Source organism: Nannospalax galili, unplaced genomic scaffold, assembly GCF_000622305.1.
Source record: "Nannospalax galili isolate Female #2095 unplaced genomic scaffold, S.galili_v1.0 scaffold886, whole genome shotgun sequence".
NCBI lineage: Eukaryota > Metazoa > Chordata > Mammalia > Rodentia > Spalacidae > Nannospalax > Nannospalax galili.
This window is the reverse complement of record NW_008355971.1, coordinates 1,188,070-1,210,327: the sequence shown is the minus strand read 5'-3', so window position 1 is coordinate 1,210,327 and position 22,258 is coordinate 1,188,070. Positions and strand designations below refer to the sequence as shown.

General features: G+C 50.1%; 1 protein-coding gene across 5 annotated transcripts in view; it reads right to left on the bottom strand.

The window, feature by feature from the left end:
• Sipa1l3 (signal induced proliferation associated 1 like 3) overlaps positions 1-22,258 on the bottom strand; it is a 257,269-nt gene that overhangs the window by 26,006 nt on the left and 209,005 nt on the right. For all 5 annotated transcript variants that reach the window (XM_029556583.1, XM_029556584.1, XM_008853891.3 and 2 more), the window contains one exon: positions 12,355-12,576. In XM_029556583.1, coding sequence (XP_029412443.1) covers positions 12,355-12,576 — 222 coding nt within the window. The remainder of the gene's footprint in view (positions 1-12,354; positions 12,577-22,258) is intronic.

Here is a 22,258-nt window from a genome sequence, read left to right as displayed (position 1 = left end):
CCCCCACCACTCACCCACCACTCCCTCACTCCCCCACCACTCACCCACCACTCCCTCACTCCCCCACCACTCACCCACCACTCCCTCACTCCCCCACCACTCACCCACCACTCCCTCACTCCCCCACCACTCACCCACCACTCCCTCACTCCCCCACCACTCACCCACCACTCCCTCACTCCCCCACCACTCACCCACCACTCCCTCACTCCCCCACCACTCACCCACCACTCCCTCACTCCCCCACCACTCACCCACCACTCCCTCACTCCCCCACCACTCACCCACCACTCCCTCACTCCCCCACCACTCACCCACCACTCCCTCACTCCCCCACCACTCACCCACCACTCCCTCACTCCCCCACCACTCACCCACCACTCCCTCACTCCCCCACCACTCACCCACCACTCCCTCACTCCCCCACCACTCACCCACCACTCCCTCACTCCCCCACCACTCACCCACCACTCCCTCACTCCCCCACCACTCACCCACCACTCCCTCACTCCCCCACCACTCACCCACCACTCCCTCACTCCCCCACCACTCACCCACCACTCCCTCACTCCCCCACCACTCACCCACCACTCCCTCACTCCCCCACCACTCACCCACCACTCCCTCACTCCCCCACCACTCACCCACCACTCCCTCACTCCCCCACCACTCACCCACCACTCCCTCACTCCCCCACCACTCACCCACCACTCCCTCACTCCCCCACCACTCACCCACCACTCCCTCACTCCCCCACCACTCACCCACCACTCCCTCACTCCCCCACCACTCACCCACCACTCACCTCCCACTCCCTCACCCCTCACTCACTCACCACTCACTCACTCACCACTCACTCTCTCACTCACTCACCACTCACTCACCACTCTCTCACTCACTCACCACTCACTCACTCACCACTCACTCACTCATCACTCACTCGCTGTGAACATCTGTAGGGAACCCACTCTGACTGGGCCTATTCCAGAGGCAGGCAGGGACCAAAGAGCCACCTCCAGGAGGGGACCCCATGTGTAAAATAGAAATGTGTTTTGAAGCAAATAAGGCTGGGCAGAAGGACCGGATGGGGCCTGTTCTGTGGGGTTGGCACCTGGAGGTGGAGGAGAGCAAGGAGGGGTCCACACAGAAGAACATCACAGGTGGAAGGAAGAGCAAGCGTTGGAGCTATGAGGAAGGAACTGAGAAGGCCTGGGAGAAGACAGGGGTAGATGAAGCAGGGCTTGTGAGTCAGTCAGGACTCGAGATTGCTTCTGGGAAGACCTGGGGGTCCCTGCTGGCAGCTGGCCAGTGTTAGGTCCTACCTGTATCAGGAGGATGGGTGGGTGGCAGGGTGAGGGTGGGGGTAGGTGAGAGGTGAGTGTGATCCAGACAAGAACAATGAGGTATCCTAGAAAACCCCCACCTTTGGCCTGCGAACTCCAGGACCAGTCATCTCCACCTGAGCAGGTGGAGTCTAGGGGGTAATAGACCCACCAGACCACAGTTCCTGAGGCCCAATTGCTGACACGGTTGCTTTCCTGAGCTGCCCACTTTCCCACTTCTCAGAGGGCAGCTGGGGCATGGGGTCACACTCAATACTCCTCTTCCAGCATTCTCATGCTGACCCACAGCACTGACCCCACAGAGCCTTCTAGAACACTCAGGCTACTTCTAGGGCTATTGAGCTCCAGCCTGAGGTTGAAAACGGAAGGCCTGGAAAGGATAGGCCTGGCTTTCAATTTTGCCCCTGCTTGCTTCTGCTGTGTGACCCTGGACAAGTTCCACTTGGCCTCTGACCTTGGTTTGCACAGCGGGAAAACACCTCATAGTACTGCCCTGCAATCTGCTGCCAAGCGCCTGGCTGGCTCCTGACAGGAGGCCCCAGTGGCTCCCTGCTCCCTCAAGGCTCTCTGCCTTCTTCCCAAAAGACCTCAGGGCCGGTGTGACTCACAGGCCTCCTGCCTGTCTGTGGCCTGGCCTCTGGCTCAGGCCAACCTCCTTGGTGGAAACCTGGACTCTGCATATGCAACACTGGCCCTGCTTGGAAGCTGCTCATTCACTTTTCCTCACAGCAGCTGCAGGGACTTCAACTGACCACACCTCTGGCCAGTCTACCCAGCCTAAGAGCAAAGTGGGGCTCCCTTAGAACTCCTTCAATGCTAGCCACAGACACATGGCTAAGTCCTTCCTATCATGTCTCATTTTATGGATGAGGTAGCTAAGGCATGGAGGATTTAAGCCACTTGTCCAAAGTCACAAAGCCTGTGGATGGAGGAGTTAAGAGTCAAACCAAGGCCACTGGGCTGCAGAGCCTTCAGGTGTCCTGACAGAACTTGACTGTCATGTTTATTTCCTTCCTTTCCTTCTTTTTTTCTTTGCTTTAGGGATGGGGTCTCCTGCAGACCAAGCTGGCCTCAAATATGCTAAGTAGCCGAGGAGAGCCTTGACCTCCTGCTTCCCTCTCTCCAACTCTGAGACTACAGACATACACTATTATATCCGTTTTATGTGGTGCTGAGATCAAGCTTTGGACTCTGTGCATACCAGGCAAGTGTTCTACCAACTCAGCCTTAAATTTTTGTAAATAAAAAATTTGTGTGTGTGTTTTGCCTGCATGTATGTAAGTGCACCATATGTGTGCAATGCCCGCAGAAATCAGAAGAGGGCATCAGAGCCCCTGGAACTTGAGTTGCGGATGGTTAGCTGCCATGTAGGTACTGATAACTGAACCTGGGTCCTCTGGAAAAGCAGCCAGGGATCTTAACCACTCAGTTGTCTCTCCAGCCCTCCTAATTAAAAAAATTTTGTTTCATTTGTTTGAAATGGTCTTCTTATGTAGCCCTGTCTGGTCTGGAACTTGTTATGTAGACCAGGCTGGCCTAGAACTCACAGAGCTCCTCCTACCTCCTCCCACAAGTGTGGGGATTAAAGGTATATACCATAATACCCAGCTTATTTTTAATTTTTAATGAGTTAACTTTTTTGTGATGATGGAGACCAACCCAGGACTTCATGCATGCTAGGCAAGGACCCTCCTAATGAGCTGTACTTCAGGCCTTGTTTTCTTTCCCCTTTGTTCTTGGCTTTTTGAGACAGGGTCTTGCTATGTGGCCTGGAACACAGTAGCCTTCTGCCTTAGCTTCCTAAGTGCTAGGGTTACAGGCATGTGCCACCATGTCTGCCAATGACTGTCATGTTTCCATCACAGATGGAATGAAAAACTATGTGTGGTGTATGATAACATGTTCACATTTGATTTAGAAAATGTACTTCTGTTTGCAGAAAAAGGTTTCTGGGAGACATGGGGAACAGTGTTCACCTCTGGGGAGGAGGAGTCACATGATAAGGTGGGAACATGGCCTTTCTCATCTGATGCCCTTCTGAACTGTGAAATCTGGCTTACCACACAACAATAACTAGTTTAAATAAGCTGGCACCTGGCCTTCCTCATTTGTAACTGGAGAAAGAAACAGTCTCTGAGCTGGGAGAAGGAATGAGACGTCTTGGCTATGGAGGGCTTTGAAGTCTGCATCTCCTTTCTCTTTCTGAGTAGCTAGCCCTGTGATTTTAACAAAGGCAGACAGACAGGATGGTGTGAATTTTTTTTTTTTTCTTTTCTTATTAGGCTTTATTCCTCCCCAAATCAGACCTGCAGGTCTAGGGCATGCTGGCTCTGTCCCTAACAGGGACAGAATTCTCTGGGCAAATTCAAAGCTTATGGTTGGGAGAAGAAAAGCAGAAGGCAGAAAGATACCCCAAGAGCAATAGCTCCGAGGAAGCTGCAGCGCTCCCCTCCCCCACCTTTGATTTTTGCCTTTTCCCAGAATCCTCCATGCACTCACTGCCCTAGTGAGGGAGCAGGCCCGGCCTCACTAAGGCCCCCACTGGAAAGAAGCATCGTTCAGCCCTCTCCAGAGGGTATAAAAAGACCCACAGAAAACATTGAAACGGGTACTTTCTCCACCTTGGCAATTTGACTTTGGGGAATGTTCCTTTCAGAAAGGCCTACAAGGATACATATGATGCCAATGCTGTGTGTGTGGCCTGTCTATGCAGCAAACACAACTTGCAATTCTATGCAACAGGGCTGGGCGGTGTGGCTCAGTGACAAAGCCCTTGCCTAGCATGGATACACACATACATACTTTTTTGTGTGGTATTGGGGATGGAACCTAGAGCAAGCCCTCTGCCGCTAAGCCACACCCCCAGCTCCTCACTGGTGGATTCTAGGCAGGTGCACTACCACTGAGGCACACCCCCAGCCCCTCACTGAGGGATTCTAGGCAGTTGTGCTACTTCTAAAGTACCATCCCAAAAGGGCTTCAATACTTCTTTTCTTTCCAGACAGTATCTCTCTGTAGCTTCAGCTGGCCTGGAACGCACTATATAGACCAGGCTGGCCTTGAATTCACAGAGATCTGCCTGCCTCTGCCGCCCAAGTGCTGAGATTAAAGGTTTGAGCTACCATGTCCAGCTAAATATTTTTAACATATTTATTTTAAAACACAGGTGCACTTACACACATGCAGGCAATACACTTGCACATATAAAATAAAAATAATAAAATATTTGGTTAAGGGGCCAGAGAGATGGCTCAGCAGTTAAGAACACTGACTGCTCTTGAAGAGGACCTGGGTTCAATTCCCAGCACCCACATGGTAGCTAACAACCATCTGTAACTCCAGTTCCAATGGATCCGGTGCCCTCTTCTGACCTCCACAGGCATTGTACAACATAGGTGCACTTACACACATGCAGGCTAAACACTCATATACATAAAATAAAAATAATAAATAAAATTAAAAAAATAAAAGGGAGTGGGGTGGGAGCAAAGGAAGTGTACGTGATCACACGTTATGGCCAGCACATCTGGAAGGATGCAGAAGAAATGAACTAGTGACTGATTTATGCAGGGAAACCAAGGGCTGGGGGCTAGGAAGTTGGAGACCCTTTCTTTTCACTGTGCTGGGTGTGGTGGTACACACCTATAACCCCAGCAACTCAGGAGGTGGCAGCAGAGGACTAGTGAGTTCTAGGCCAGCCTGGGCTGCATGAGACCCTGTTTCAGTGGGTAGAAGTACTTGCCATGCAACTGAAAGTTGTCTTCTGACCTGCCTGGGCCTGCAGTGGTACATACATGCTCGCATATGTGCATGTGCACATACATAAAAACAATTTTGCTGGGCGTGGTGACGCACACCTTTAACCCCAGCACTTGGGAGGCAGAGGCAGGTGGATCTTTGTGAGTTCCAGGACAGCTGGGGCTACAAGGAGACCCTGTCTCAAAAAGACCAAAAAAAAAAAAAAGAAAAACCGCATCATCTGAGGGCCAGGTGTAGTGGCGTATGCCTTTAGTCCCAGCACTCAGGAGGCAGAGGCAGATGGATCTCTGTAAGTTCGAGGCCAGCCTGGTCTACACAGTGAGTTCCAGGACAGCTGGGGCTACAAGGAGACCCTGTCTCAAAAAGAACAACAACAAAAAAAATTAAAATTAAAACCAAACAAGCTGGGAGTGGTGGTGCACTTTTAATTCCAGCATTCTGGAGGCACAGGCAGGTAGATCTCTGTGAGTTCAAGGGCAGCCTGGACTACATAGCAAGTTCCAGGCCAGTCAGAGTTACAAAATGAGAGCCTGTCTCAAAAAAAGCGGAATCCAAAACCAAAACCGCAAACCTTCTGTAGCAGTAATTTTCTACCTTGTGTGTATTTTACCCTTCGAAACAGAAATGAAGGAAACGCACTTATATTCTGTCCTGACATACCCCATTTTGAAGCTCAGATACTGCCATGTTGTACTATTAAAGCCATTTCCCTCATAAAAGAACAATCACGGCAGGTAGGACCCAGTGGCAGCAACTTCTTCCCCATCAACAGGGCAAGCAGAGGGTCAGGTGTAGCTGGGCCCCATCCCAGCTGTCTGAGTTGGGGGGTTCTTCCAACATGGCTGGCAGAGGCCAGTGGGGAATGGCAAGAAGAGCCCTACTGTTTGTGGGGAATTGTTGTGCAAGGAGAGGCTCCTCTAGCTCCTTCCTTGGTCATGCTGAGCTGAAGTTGGGGGCGGTCCCTGAACCTGAGGAAGGAGGGATGCTGGAAGCCAGAGTCAACCACTGGAAGCCAGGCCCTCAGCCCACTGACCCACACACCACCTCTGTGGTGGAGGCACTCCTGTCTTCAACATTGTAGCTGGGGAAACTGAGGCACAGTATGCTGAGGACACTCAGAAGACATGTCTGCTGGCTGTTCTGAACTACACGGTTACTTGCTCATGAGGAAAGTGGTGTTTGTTGGTACGCGGGCCCTGGTGACAGGGCTTTGGGCTGTGGCTGGGTGTTGCATGTGTGTAACTGTGCATTCCTCAGGCAGTCATGAGAGTTTCAGCACCATCCTAGTTCTCCGGTGAGAGAACTGATATTCTAGGAGGTTCCAAGAAAAGAGATGCAGAACGAGACATGGACTTGAGTCATCTGACCCATGGGATTACATGGTAACTGCAGGCGCACACAGGCAACAGCAGTGACAAGTGTCACCTCTTGAGTGCTTGCTCACTCTCTCCCAGGCTCTGGGCTGCTCTTGCTCCCAAGATTTTATTCTGTCTCTTCCATGGCTCTGTGTGAGGGGGTTGCCTCTGTTCATGGATGAGGCAGTTGGCATCTGGATGCTCAGCTGTGACTGGGGCTCGTCTTCCTGACTACCACATGACTATGTGGCAGGCCCTATGGAGACGGCAGAAGCTGTTCCAGGGACCTCCTCTTGCCTGATTCTCCATCCCTCAGACAGGGGTCAATGGGCCTTAAAAACACACTACATGGTGCCACTGAGCCAAGAGGGGTTGGTGTGGCCACACTCTGGAGAAGAGAGGTTCACATGTGGCTGTACTAACCCCCTGTGGTAGGTACAGAGGCAGCCACAGAGTAGTGCCTGTCCTTCAGCCAGATCAACCTGTGAGGCAGAGGCATCAAGGATGTAGAGGCTGCCAGGAAGAGGGCTATAATTCCAACCCTGTACCTCTGGCACAGTGTGGCCTCCCGAGTCTGGCCCACCTTCACCAGCTAGCCTTGTGCTCCTAACATGAAGGGACTCTGAAAGTCCTTGCAGCTACCCCAGAAGTAGAGACTACAGTTATCCCAATTTAAAACAGATTCTGAGGTGGGCAGTTGATAGTGGACTCCATGCTGTGCTATCCTTCTGGTGGCCGAGTAAAGGTAGGCTACTGACTTGTGAGTTCACAGACCAAGTGGGCAAAATTAGGTTGCCTGGCCATCCCTGAGGCAGAACTGTTGACCAGGGCTGGGTGATAGGTCTGTTGTGGCAGACACCTGGTCCTTGTAGCACAAGGCTTGTGTCCATCACTGGCTCACACCATCTTTTGTCAAGCCTTCCCTCAAAAGAGGGAAGGCTTGCTTCCTCCAAGAAGTTTCTCGTCAGAAGAGGAGTGCACCATCTTGTACGCGGTCCCCTCTGCCTGACTCAGAAGGACAAGACACCATTGTTTGAGATCTTAGATCTGTTGTGCCACATCTAGGTGGGGACCTTGGGTGAGATACTAATGGTGCCTCTTCTGGAAATGGGGAAAGAACAAGACCCCTTTTGTGGGGTTGCCAGGAGGGTTGTTGGGGCCAGGTCTGCAAAGCCTGGCTGACAGGTGATGCTCCTTGTCGCCAGTGCCAATCCTTGGGGACGCACAGCCTTAGTCAAGGCCAGTTTTAGATTCTTAGAGACCTGAGACCAGGGTCAATGAAGAGGGAGGCAGAGACCTTGAGGAGACTTGGTAATTACACTGGGGAATGAGCTTGGAACACATGGAGATTGTGGAGGGAAATTCTAAGGCCAAAACGTGTAACAGGAACAGTGACTGCTTCCCACAACTGAGTCCTGTACCTCGACTTTCCTCATCTTGAACATCAGAGACAAAGCACTCATACCTGCAAGATGTGGGGGTTAGAGGGGTTAAAAGCAGGGAAAGAGCTTGTGATAGTGCCTAGATTAGAACGGGTATTGATGAATGTAGGGAAACGAGTTATCAACCCATTCTTGGGCCTGGGGATAGTTCCAGTAATGGTTAATCTAGGTTGTCAACTTGACTGGATCTGAAATCAACTGAAAGCCAAGTTGTTGGGCACTCCTGTGGGGGATTTTCTTGATCAGACTATTTGGAGAGGGAAGACCCACCTAAATGTAGATGGCATCTTCTGGTGGCTGCCCAGATAAAAGGGACTGCGATGGAGGAGCTTGTTGGCAAGTTCATCTGTCCTATTGCTACTACTGTGCTCCTTCGAGGATATGAGAACCAGCAGTTTCTTCACGCTCCTAACACAAACTTAAAACCAGCAGCTCTCCAGGAATCCAGGCCTTGCATGCCACATTGGGACTGCTAAGACATCCTTCCTCACAGACTGAGAAACTAACTACCGGATTCTTGGCTTTGCTGGACTACCCAGACACGATTGTGTGTGTCCATCTAACAGATTCCCTTTCAACATACATTCATTCATCAGTTGTACCTCCCTAGAGGACTCTAATACAGTATTGAATTTCAAGAAGATTAGTTTTCTTTTTTTTTTCTGAGATAAGATTTGACATAGTCCAGGCTGACCTTGAACTCCTGATCCTCTTGCCTCCACCTCTACTTCCCAAGTGGTGGTAAGTTTTTTGTTTTCTTACTGGCATACTAGAGATGGAATCAGACAGGCCTTGTACATGCTTGGCAAGTTCTCTACACCTGAACCTCACCCCCAGCAAGAGTATCTTATTTCAGTGTCTAATCTCGAATAATTTAGCCACAAGTTTAAAATGGTGTTTTCTGAAAACTAGGTTAGATGACTCAAGAGTGTCTCTAAAAGTGATAAGGTCATGATTTGGAGATGCTCAAGGGAATAAAAAGCTTCACAGCTGGGGTACAGCTCAATGGTAGAAAACTTGCTTAGAAAGCACAAGGTCCTGGGTTTGAGCTCCAGCCTCAAAAAAGCACCCCCCCAGCAACTTTATAAACTGGGGAGGATACAGACAAAAGCAGTAAGTCAGTATTTTTTGTATGTGATTTTTAAAATGTATCTGTAGCATGCTATGGATGGGGTGCACATCTATGATCCTAGCACTTTGGAGACAGAGGCAGGAGGACCACAAGTCCCAGTCTAAAAAAACCAAGGTTTTTGGGGACTTGCCTAGTGTGTGTAAGGCCCTGGGTTCTAACCCCAGCATCCCAAAAAGAAAAAAATAAATGGGGATAGAGATCAGTGGTAGAGCACTTGCCTAATGTGCAAAGTCTTGCATTTAATCAGAAAAAATAAGTTTATGTCCCAAGCCCTTGTATCTCTGAATGTGACCTGCCCTGGAATCTGGGCTTTGTGCAGTCATCCAGTTAAAATGAAGCCATTAGGGTGGACTCTAATCTGGTAGAACTGGGGAAAGGTGGCCAGAGACCACCCCACAGAGGGAAAGGCCCTGTGATGAAGCCAGTGCTGGGGTGAGGCACCTCGCCTTAGCGGGGAGGCAGCAAAGCACCCCTTGCTAGAGAGGCCCTCCCATACTGCCTCCTTCACGGCTCCAAGCAGGACGCGCAGGAGACACCTGGCTTCCAGACTGTGAGACATCATGTCTGCAGGGCAGGATTGTGCTCCCTTACGAAGACGGCCCTTGAAATGGACTCAGGATCCGGGGCTGAGGTGGATGGAGGTACTAGTCACAGAGAGTGATGCAGAAGGGAGGCGAGGCCACTAGAGGAGCTGTAGGTCACGGAGGAGCATGTGGGGTTAGGCAGGGCTTGACCCTCCAGCCTCATGGAAAAGTGGGGGTCTCTCACTTATTGGGGTTGCAGAGAGAATCAAAAAATGAGACCCATGACTTGTATATTTACTGACTAAGCTCCCACAGTGTGTGCCAGGCAGGTCCTGTACCTTCCAGTGGGACAAATGGGAACAAAGACAGAGACTGACAGTGGAGACTTTCCTATTCAAGGCTGCGAAGGCCTATCGCACAAGGTGGCATCAAGCTCAAAGCTATCTGGAGAAAGAGTTCCAGGCCATGGGAAGAGGCAGTGCAAAGGCCCTGAGATGTGTCTGTAGGTGACAAGTTTGAGGCCCGGGAAGAGGTCAGCACAGCTGGAGCAGAGTGAAGGATGAGGAGGGAGGGCAGATCAGGCAGGACCTCAGCAAGTGTTTGTGCAAGAAACAGTGTGCAAGTGCTAGGTACAAGATGTGCTCAGTGACCTTGAGCCTCTGTATTTAATTCTGGGGTGGGAGAGTCACTGGAGGTTATAGGCAGGGGAAGAAAAGGCCAGATGCTAGTTTTCAGAATCCCTGCTGACTGTCAGTGAGATGTGTGAACTGGATTCTCAGGGCCTGCTCACATCTCCAGGGACCATCTTCTGTCTCCTGGTATCCTCCACCCCACCTCCAAGCTACGTGTCATTCACAAACTTAAACAGACCCAACCAGGTCAGGAAAGAAGGTGCTGGAAAGAGGAGGGGGAGGATGGCAGGGACCCCTCACCCAACAGAACAGAAGCCTTGGACTTGGCTGCCTGGTCTTAGATTTATCTCCCACCAGCATGTGACCCTCAGTTGTCTCATCTGTTAAGTGAGGAGGATATCACATCCTCATGGAGCTGTTGTGAGCATTCACCTAGAAGAACCTGGAACTGAGCTGGTGTGAGATGGCTCAGTGGGTAAAGGTACTTGCTGCCAAGCTTGATGAGCTGAGTTTGGTCCCCAGGATCCACATGGTAGAAGGAGAAAACTGACTCCTCTGTAAGTCGTCTTCCCAATAGATAAACAAAGCCATCGATAATCTTTGTTTGAGGCAGGGTCTCCCTGTAGCCCCAGCTGCTGGCCTGGAACTCATTATGTAGGTCAGGCTAGCCTCGATCTCATAGAGATCTGCCTCTTGAGTGTTGGGATTTAAGGCCTGTATCACCATGCCTGGGTCCCATCAATAATCCTTATATTAAAAGAAGTCAAAACTGAGCTCAGCAATATGGTAAGTGTGCCAAAAGCACAGATTATCATATTCTCCAGTTACAACTGGAAAGACCTTTTGAATTTTTCTTTGTCTTTTTTTTTCTTGTGTTGCAGAGGATTGAACCCATGGACTTGTGCACACTAGGTAAAGATCTCTACTATGAGCCGCACCCTCAGCCCTCCCTCACTGGTGCATTCTAGGTGGACAAGTGCTTTCCTGTTGAGTGTACCCCTAGGACCAAAGCTGTTTCTTAACTGTACAGGCCTCCTCCTCCCTCTTCCACTCTTTATCAAAATGCAGGAACTGGAGAGATGGTGCAGTAGTTAAGAGTGTGTACTGCGTCACAATGGGGACCAGGGTTCAGATTCCTGCACCCATGGAAGAGGTCAGACATCCCATGCATGCCTAGGACTCCAGCTCCGAGGGTGGGCAGACACAGGAGGATCATTTGGGGCTTGCTAGCTTCTAGCCTAATGGAGGGAACAGAGGGACCCAGGTTCAAGGACAGTGCCTGCCTCATTGAGTTTTACAGGAGGATGTCTAATACCTCCTTACCTCCCACAAATAAAGGAAGGGAGATGGCTCAGTGGGTAGAAAGTACTAGTTGGGAAAGCTTGATGACCAGAGCTCAATCCCCAGAGCCCATGCAGAAAGTTGCATATGGTAGCATGCATCTAAAATCCTAGCACTCAGGGGCTGGAGAGATGGTTCAGTGGTTAAGAGCAGTGGCTGCCCTGGCAGAAGACCCAAGTTTGAATCCCAGCACCTACATAGTAACTAACAGCTCTCTATAACTCCAGTTCCAGGGGATCTGATGCCCTCTTTTGGCCTCCAAGGACACTGCATGACACAGGTGCATTTACATGCATACAGGTATAATACTTGTATACACTGAAAAAAAAAACCAAAAACCTAAAAAACCCCACTAAAATCATAGCACAGAGGGGCTGAAGAGATGGCTTCATAGTTAAGAGCACTTGCTGCTCTTCCAGAGGACTGGAGTTCAGTTCCTAGGACCTACACTGGGTGGTTCGTAACCGCCTGTAACTTCAGCTTTCAGGGCCTCCATGAGCAACTCCCTCCTCACACGACAGACACACATACACATAAATTAAAAGTAATAAATCTTTAAAATCCCAGCACTCCCACCCCAAAACGGGAAGCAAAGATGTGAGTTCTGAGATGACAGCTCTGTGCCAATACACCCAAATACTTTTTTTCTTACTTTTTACCATCTGTCACCCCAACGGAACATCAGTTCCCTGAGAGCAGGGGTCTTCGTCATCTGTCCTGTTCTCAGCCGTAAATCCAGGGTGTGGGTGAGCACAGTGAGTCAGGTGTCACCGTCTCCCTGACTCAGAGGGGTTTTGGGGGGGGTTATGTGCATCTAGACACTTACTTCTTGGTGTCGGTGAAGGGCAGTGGCCGAGGTGGGGGCTCATCCATTCTCTTCCACCCTGTTGGGTGCTTGTTGTGCACAGGCTGCTTGGAGAAGAAAGACTTGGGGACGGAGGTGGAGAGCTGGAAGGGGCTGGACTGAACGAGCTGGGAGGGCCGGGGAGTCTCTGCACTGGCTGTTTTGTAAACCTGAGTGGGGTAGCCAGCCCTGGAGCCCATGTCACTGCAAAAGCAAAGGAAAAGGAATAAATTCACTTACAGAAGAGAGACACAAATACTAGGCTGCTGCAGCAAATATTCCAGCAATAGTGGTGAAGGGTGATGCATGCCTATAATCCCAGCACGTGGGAGATACAGGCGTGAGGATCAGGTGTTCAAAGTCAGTCTTTGCTATATATCAAGTTCGAGACCAGCTTGGGCTATATAGGTGGTTTCTTTTTTAAAAAATGAGGAAAAAGGTGCTAGAGGATAGAGGAATGGCTCCGGGGTAAAGTGCTTGCTGTACCTGTGTGAGGACTAGATTTGGATCCCCAGCACCAACATAAATGCAGGGTGGCCATGGCAACCTGCCTATGATCCCAGCCAGAAGCAGAGATCAGATACCCCAGGTGAGTTGGCTAGGTAGACCAGCAGAATCAGTGGGTGCTTAGGTCAAGTGAGACCCTGCCTTAATATATATAGTGACTGAGGATGATGTCCAATGTCAGTTTTTGACCTCTACATCCATGTGTACACACATGCATAACACATATGCAAAAAAGAGGAGGAAGAGGATTCCTGTAATACAGAAGGACAGTGTCTGCACAGACCCAGTGCCACTCAGACGTCCCTCTAACGCATCTGGATCTCTGAGGGTGACTAAGAAGTTGCCTGTTACTGTTTGAATATGAAATGGCTCTCACAGGCTTGGGTACTGAATGCTTGATCCACAGCTGATGGCACTATCTTGGGAGGTTCTAGAAACTTCAAGAGGTAGGACTCAACCCAAGAAATGAGTCCATGGGGGGTATTCCTTTGATGGTTACATCTGAACCCTAGTTCCTGACTGCCATGTGGCAGACAAACTCTTGTGACACACTCCTGCCACCGTGAAGCTCTGTCCAAGTGTATGGGACCTCGTCAGTATGGGCGGAACCCTCAAAACTGGGAGCCAAAATGAATCCTGCCTCCTTTTAACCTGTTCTCTTAGAGATAGTTTGATCATGGTTACACAAAGTAACTAATAAAGCCCTGGTCCCTTTGGTACAGCCTATAGCTGAAGGAGGAGGCCAGGCTGTCTCTCAGCCTCTACTTCTCTCTAGAGGGAGCCATGGCTACCAGTCTGCTGTTTCCTTCATCAGCTTTTCTTTCTGTACATTAAAAACACATGTGTCCACAATCAGAGAAATGGGACTTTTTTGAGGAGAGACTCTGGGAAGTTATGTTTTTACTAGGACTGTGGCAATTGTTCAGTAACATTAAAAAAAATTTTTTGTGGGTATAGGAATTGAATCTAGAGGCTTCAACAAGGCTTGATTTTTTTTGGGGGGGGGCGTCTTTTTGAGACACGGTCTCCCAGTAGCCCCAGCTAGCCTGGAACTCACTATGTAGACCAGGCTGGCCTTGAACTCATAGAGCTCTACCTGCCTCGGCCTCCAAGCGCTGGGATTAAAGAGGCATGCACCACCACACCCGGAGGTTTGATTTTTTTTAAGCTTAAGTATGTTTTAAGGGTCTTGTGAGATAGCTGAATAGGTAAACTCCGTGCTGTGCAAACATGAAGACCCGAGTTTGGATCCCCATACCCACGTAAAAGTCAGGTATGCAGACATATGCCTGCAACCCTAGTGGTGGGGGGCAGAGACAGGTGGATTCCCCAGGGCTTCCTGGCAAGTCAATGTAGCTAAACTGGTAAGTTCCAGATTCAAAAAATAAGGGGCCAGTTTGAGGACTATATAGACACACACACACACACACACACGTATGACAGAGCAATTTGCTCTTTAGGTTTTTTTTGAGGTGTGTTCATGTTTTTTGGTCTTTTTGAGACAGGGTCTCCCTGTAGCCCCAGCTGGCCTGGAACTCACTATGTAGACCAGGCTGGCCTTGAACTCACAGAGATCCACCTGCCTCTGCCTGCCAAGTGCTGGGACTACAGGCATGCGCACCACGCCCGGCCCCCAATTTTTTAATTAAGTTAAAAATTTATTATTGTGTGTGCATGATGTGTGTGTGCCTGTGGAGATCAGAGGGCAATTTTGTGGAGCTGGTTTTCTTCTTTCACTATTTTTTGGGTCTTTTTTGAGACAGGGTCTCTCTATAGCCCCAGCTGTCCTGGAACTCAGTATGTAGACCAGGCTGGCCTTGAAGTCAGAGATCCGTCTGCCTCTGCCTCCCAAGTGCTGGGACTAAAGGCGTGTGCCACCACACCGGGCTTCTTCTTTCACTTTTTATGGGGGTTTCAGTGATTAAATTTAGGTCATCAGGTTTGCCCAGGAAGCATCTTTATCTTCTGAGTCATCTCGCTTAATTCCTACAAGGGACCCACTACTATCAACTGCAAACTGTGGGGACCCAACTGTTCCAAAAATCAATTCCCGCCTAAGTTTTCAGCAGCCTGAGCTACATGAGACCCTGTCTCAAAAAACAAACAAAAAAACCCCCCCCAAAACAAGCTGGGTGCACACCTTTAATCCCAGCACCTGGGAGGCAGAGGCAGGTGGATCTTTGTGAGTTCAAGACCAGCCTGGTCTACATAGTGAGTTCCAGGCCAGCTGGGGCTACAGGGAGACCCTGTCTCAAAAAGACAAAATATAAAATAGTAAATAAATAAACAAATAAATAAATAAACACACTATAGCCCAGACTGGCCTGAAACTCATGAACTCAAGTTCATGAAATCCTCCTGCCTCAAGTTTCCTAGTGCTGGGATTACAGGCCTGTGCCACCATGCCCAACTGCAAATCAACTTAAAATTTTTAGGATAAATTCTAGCCAGGTGTGCACACCTGCAAATCCCAGCACCTGGGAGGTAAAGATAGGAAGATTAGGAGTTCCAGGTCATCTCTGGCTACACGCCTAAGTTTTCAGCAGCCTGAGCTACATGAGACCCTGTCTCAAAAAACAAACAAAAAAAACCCCCCCAAAACAAGCTGGGTGCACACCTTTAATCCCAGCACCTGGGAGGCAGAGGCAGGTGGATCTTTGTGAGTTCAAGGCCAGCCTGGTCTACATAGTGAGTTCCAGGTCAGCTGGGGCTGCTACAGGGAGACCCTGTCTCAAAAAGACAAAGAAACCCCCAAAAACCCAAACCAAGAAACCAAAAACCAAACCAAAAACACTATACACAAAAACTGCCAATGTATGTTACATAAAAGTCGAATGGTTTTGTGAAACTGTTCATGCTGGATTATAATGTAACATACTTTTAAAGTGAAAAGGTTGGATGGGGACATGTTTGTTGAAAACACCCTGGAGCAGGGTACAGGTACTCACTAGCTCTGGCTGTAGAAGCTGGAGGTCAAACTAAACCACATGAAGGGTTTCAGGTAAAAAGGAAGTGGCCCTTTGATACCCCAGCCTCAGAGGCAACCAGGGTGGATCCTTCCTTCAACACAGCCTTCATGTAGAGGAGAGGCAGGTGTATGAGGAAGCAGTCTTTCCTGTCCATAGGAGGAAGGCTGCAAGCCTAGTTCCCATGGGTACACTGGCCTTGTCCCTTCACCTTAGAGAGCCTGTTTCCTCCTCTGAAAAATGAGCTGGCAATGGCGTCTGCCTTGTGAGGTTACCAGCGCAAAGTGCTCTGCAAGGGGCCAGGGGATGAGGTCCCAGAGCTGCGACTCTAATGGAAGTTACATGCCCCTGCTCCAGCTAAGATAGGGCAGGGGTGCAGGGAGGTACACCAATTACCCCCCTTTTAGCCAGAGGCTATACTATTACCTGTTCTGTATTTTAGGGGAGCAAATCCTGGTGCAGTAAGCAGTTCTGTGACTCAGAGCCACAGACTGGGTGGACACATCCCATTGGCTTTGTGGGCCTGCACCATATTCCATCCAGGCTCTTAAGGGGTTGGCAGGTGGTCTGGATGGGTGACGGGCACAAAGAAGTAAGCTGCAGCCCTGCCCTTAGGGGAGAGGCAGTGGACACAGCCAGACCTGGTTCTAAATATTTCCTACACATTACCTTGTGGAACGTCTGGCACTCCCTGATGCAGGGGCTATCACTGTCATTTTCAAGTGGGGAAACTGAGGCTCAGAGAGCTTAAATAGCTTGCCTGGAGTGATGTAGGGGAAAGAAATGGGACAAGAGCCTAGGCTGTCCGCCTGGACACTTTCAATTCCTGTAGGTGTTCTTGGAGATGATTGCTGTCATGATAAATGTATGAGAAACAGAAATACAGCACAGCAGCAGTGGGTATTTCTGAATTCAGCTGTCTCCAGCACTGTGATAAGTCCTTTAAATTCATGGTTTTGCAGGGCATGGTGGTGCAGGCCTTTAATCCCGGCACTTGGGAGGCAGAGGCAGGCAGATCTCTGTGAGTTCAAGGCCAGCCTGGTCTACATAGTGAGTTCCAGGCCATCTGGGGCTACAGGGAGATCCTGTCTCAAAAAGACAGAAAAAAAAAAAATTCACGGCTTCATTTTGTCCTCATGACCTTGGATCCCAGCTCTATTATTATTATTTATTTCTATTATTTATTAGTATTAATTAAAAAAAAAGGGTCTCATGTATCCCATGCTGGCCTGGATTCTGAGAATGACCTTGAACTCCTGATCCTCTTGCCTCTACCTCCTGAGTCCTAGGGTTAGTGGACTACCATGCCCACCTTGAGTTCCCACTACTGTTCATCTGACAGGAGCTTGAGCCTCAGAGACACAGAGCCTGAAGGAGCTCACACAGCAAAAAGTGGGAGGGGGCTATGTCTTGGGCACGCACTAGGAAGCAGTCAGGCAGCAACACCATGCCCACACAGCCCAGGTGGGCCAGGCTGCTTTCCACTTGGCTGGACCGTTACACCTGTCTTGCTTTATCCCACTGGTGTCTGCCAGTGCCTGGGAGTCCCTCAGTCCCGGCATGTGGCTGGAAGGATCATGCTCCAGGGTAGGATCTGAATCATGGGTCACACCCCACCTTTGGGCTTCTTCGGGGAGTGACAAAGGATATGGAGTGAGGACTCCATTGGATTTTATTCCCATCACTGCTCGCCACTTCCAATGTCATTCGCCAGGACTGTCACAGTGGTCTCTCCCAGGGCTCCCTGTTTGCCCCACAGCCACTCAGGGCCCCGTGAACAGGTGAGGCACTCCAGGATTCTGTGGTTCTCTGGCTCATGCAGAGCCAGGCAGAGCCCTCCACAGGCCCCGCTCTCTCTGCTGTCTCTTCTACCCTCAGTTTCTCCACTTGCCTCTGCTTCCCTTGTTGCAGTCACATGATGCTGTTCCTCAAATACTCAGGAGTGTTTCTACTTCGGGGCCTTGGTGCTGCCCCTCTGCCCACAGGTCTCTGCCGAACTCCCTCAATCCCTTGAGTTCTAGGAAAACAGCCTGGGTCCCTCTTTCCTTGCTGACCGTGACTCCTTGAACAGGTCGGTCATGTGTGGACATAGACAGGGTGGGACTCAGCAGACCCCAGGGTCCCCAGATTACCCTTCAGGGCTGTGCCCGAGATGGATCCCCAGATGGATCTGGAGACTGCAGGCACAGCCTGAGATGCAAAGCCACGTGCTTCCTGCCTGCTGGGAATGCGCAGCTGTGTCAGCTCCACGGGGAACGGAGTCTCTGATCCCCTCGCCCTGGCTGACAAATTGCTCTGGAAACCAGAAGACTCTGGCATGTGCACTGCTGATGGTAATCATGTGCCTAGGCTTGCTTGACCCACTGAGGTGCCCACAACGGGCGCCAGTGCCTGGCAGGGGACTTGGCAGCTGGACTCCCATGACGAATATCTGGGGTGGGGTGGGGTGGGGGAGTGTCTGTGAAGTCACTGAAGTCACTGACAGGCACAAGCTGCTACAGGCTATGCCAGCTTCAGCAGTAAGGGCTGGGGCCAGGGAAGGGAGTAGGTGGGGTTTCTCTAGGTGTGGCCAGGCCCATCTCTTCCTGGCAGCCTTCAAATCTGTTTTCTATTCTCCCTTCAAATAGTCTGTTCCTCCTGGAGAAAACCAGTGTGACTGACTCTCTCTCTCTCTCTCTCTCTCTCTCTCTCTCTCTCTCTCTCCCTCCGCCCCTCCCTCCCTCCCTCCCTCCTCTCATTATGGAGCCTAGACTGGCCATGAACTCATGATTCTCCTGCCTCTGCCTTCTGAGTATTTACAGGCGATGACATGCCTGCACCACCATGTTATAGCTCAGACTGATCTTTTAAAAATACGTACACCAGATTATGGTATGGGCTCATCAACTACCTTCCATGGCTCCCATGTTCCCCAGGATCAATCTTAGCATCTGATCACAGTAATAAGCCTGCTGGAGCTGGGTTCCTGCCCACTGTGCCAATCTGACCTCCTGCCATGCTCCCCTTGGCGACCTGCTTCACCCTCTGGCCACTTGACATTCCCAGAGTACGGAAAAAACAGGTTGGCGAGGTCCTAGCATTTGCTGTCTTGGCTGCCTGGGCCCCTTGCTCATTTTCTACAGCATATCAACACATTGCCCGCCTCTCTGCTTCTTTCCTAAGCACTTGTCGCCATCTGCATATCACATGGCTGTTGTCTGTCCATCTGGTTCTCTCTGCAGTAGAATGTCAGCTCTCCAAAGGAGGGACTGGACTGTTTGCCAGAGCATCGGTGTGTCTAGAACAAAGCCTAGGAGAGTGGGACTGGGAATGGTCGGCCCTCCTTCCTCTTGTGGTTTCTAGTACCTTCCAGTTGCAGCAGCCAGAGGCAGGCTCAGCTCCTACATATCTGCTTCAGGCTGGAGACCTCTCGGCACTGGCCTCAGCCTCCTCCTTGGGACTTCACCTCCTGTCCTGCTCCAAACACCATCTTTCAAAGTACAGATCAGGGGCTGGCAAGATAGTTCAGTGGGCAAAGGCGCTTGTTGGCCAAGCAGGGCAACCTGAGTTTGATCTCTGGAATCCATGTGAATGTGGTAGGAAAGAACTGACTTCATAAAGCGACATCCCCCGACTTCTGCACATGCACCCCTCCCTGCCTCACATTGTATACTTGTACACAGTTTAAAAAAAAAAAAAAAAAGCACAGATCCGCCGTTTCTTTCTCTACTGAAACCTTTCTGTCTGTTCTCCGTTCTTAAGATCAAACCCAAACTTGGAAACAGAATCTTTGACCCCTGACTTATCAGCTGCTTCTTCAATTCCTACTCTTGGGCCAGGGAGGGGCCTGTGCTCAGGGACCTAAAGACTCTGTCCTCTTCCCCACCAGGTCTTTGCACCTGCTGCTCCTCAGAAGAACAGCCTGCAGAAACCCCATCTTTCTCTTCTGCTTTTTAATTTGTGACAGGGTCTCACTATGTAGCTCAGGCTGACCTGGAAATGACAGTCCTACCTTGGCCTCCAGAGTGGGATTATACATATGTGCCACCAGGCCTGGCTGCTTTTTTTGTTGTTTTATTTTTTTAACTAGCTAAGGCTGGGGCTCAGTGGTAGAGCACATGCTTAGCATGTGCAAGGCCCTGGATTTAATCCCCAGCAAACTCCCCATCAAAAAAAAAAAAAAAAAAAAAAAAGGAAGGAAGTATAGTTAGCTTATACATAGCAAACTATATAAAACATGCCACTGACAACACAAACACCCACAGAACAGCAACCCAGGTTGAGACCATCTAACCAGCCAGGTGTGCCTCTTCTGAGTCTGCCCGGTAACACAGTTCATTCATGACTTTGGTCACCAGCTGCTTGTCTCCCTGGGGCTAGCCAGCCCCTGGCCTGGCACACTCAGGTGCTGCACGAATGAAACTGCAAGTTCTGTGCTGAGGAGAGGGTGCAGTGGAGCTGGAGCAGGGCACAGAACTCTCAGGACAGGCCTAGTCAGACAAAGACATTGACGGGGGTGGGTGTTGGGGTCAAGTATCAGGCTGTCTGTCATTGTCAAGGGAGGAGACCATGACAGTAGGTGGTTTCCAAGCTGTCTGCTACAAGGAAGCATGGCCAGCAGGTGGCAGAGATGCCTGGGGTCTCTTGGGTGATCAGTGACTGCCTAGGGGAATATTAGTCTATGGAAATGAGAAGACTTGGAGGACCAGTAGAAAGTGGTAGGGGAACAGGGATGGTGGGGGAACACTGATGGTGGTGATGATGTGCTGCACTGTCTGGACACCACCTTTGTGTGCGTCTCTGAGGTAGGCTCTTGTCATGTGGCCTAGGTTGGCCTTGACCTCACGATCCTCCTGTCTCAGTGCTGGGATTACAGTTGTGCCCCACCATAATGGGCTGAATACATTTCTTTAAATCACCTCATTTTGAGCAGGTTGTAGTGGTACGTGATGGCGCACTCCCAGCATTGGAGAGGCAGAAGCAGGAGAACTATCACAAGTTTGTAGACAGTCTGGTCTACATAGTCAGTCCCAGGCCAGCCAGAGGTTAGATAATAAGGTCCAGTCTTACTCCCCACCCAAAACAAGATTCCACCCCTAAAAAAAAGAGAGAGAGAGAGAAGAAAAAGGTCCATCTTTCCTTAACTTGTCTAGTGCAATATCTGTAGTCAGGGGTGGGGTGGAAGCTTTTGCCTCATACTTGATAAAGGAAACACACATCCACTTAAGAGGAAGCATCTCCCTCCTGCCACCAAATCACTTCAGGCACCTCATTTTGGGAAATGCTGTTCCACACTAAAACCCAGTTGCCTAGGAGAAAACTTGGGAAAGCAGCTTAATGAGTAGATAAGAATGATTTGCAATTAGCATCAATTGTCTATATGCAAATTAAAGCTCCCATCAGCTGGGGGGGCCCTCTTTTATAGTGGGGCTCCCCTCCAGTCTAACTCCCTTCGTTTCTGGGTTCAGCACAAACATCTGAGACACTGGGTAATTTGTTCCCACCCCCTGCCTCAGCCACCAGCTACTCCTGGCACTGCCACTGTCTTCATACCATGGATGGCAAAGCCCTACAATATGTTTTTTAGTAATAGAGATTGAACTCTGGACCTCCCATATGCTAGGCAAACACTAATATTCAGCTATATTTCCAGTCTGCTTTTTATTTAAAAAAAATTTGAGTTATTTTTATTTTATGTGTATGAGTGTTTTGCCAGCATGTATGTAAGTACACCACAGGTATACAATGCCCACGGGGGCCAGAAGAAGGTGGCAGATCCTCTGGAACTGGAGTTTAGAGATGGTTGTTAACCTGGGTCCTCTACAACCCCTTTGTTGTTTTGAAACACGGTCTCACTAAGTTTCCCAGGCTGGTCTTGAACTTGTAATCCTCTGGCCTCAGTTGCTCAAGTAGCTAGGATTGCAGGCCTGTGCCACCAGCCCCAGCCCCTGCCAATTCAGGACCTATGCCAAGAGCAAGAACCTCTGGTCTTGCTCCATGTCCCTGCCCCTCTCTTTGGGCACAGTGCTACACTGGTCTCAGTGATGACGGGATTGTTATCTGTGAGGAGGGGTGAAGTCAGCGTTAACTGGGACAGCGCAGATCTCTACGCAATATGCATGAAATAAGTGAAGGAGCACAGTGAGTTTGGAAGAGTGAGAGCTGCTTGTCTAGGCAGGTGCCTGAGATGGAGCCTCATGCTTTTTCTTTGTCTCCAGGTCAGCCCTCCTGGGCTCCCAGAATCAAGAGCTCCTCAGGTCAGAGTTGCTGAAGACCCAGGTTCTCCCAACCTCAGTGATCCTCCCCGCTGCTCCTCCCTCCCTCCCACCCAGGCTCTCCCAAACTCAGTGATCCTCCCTTCCTCCCTCCCTCCTTTTGGTTCCAAGGATCGCAGCCAGGGCCTTCTCACTCATCGGCAAAAACACTCGCACTGG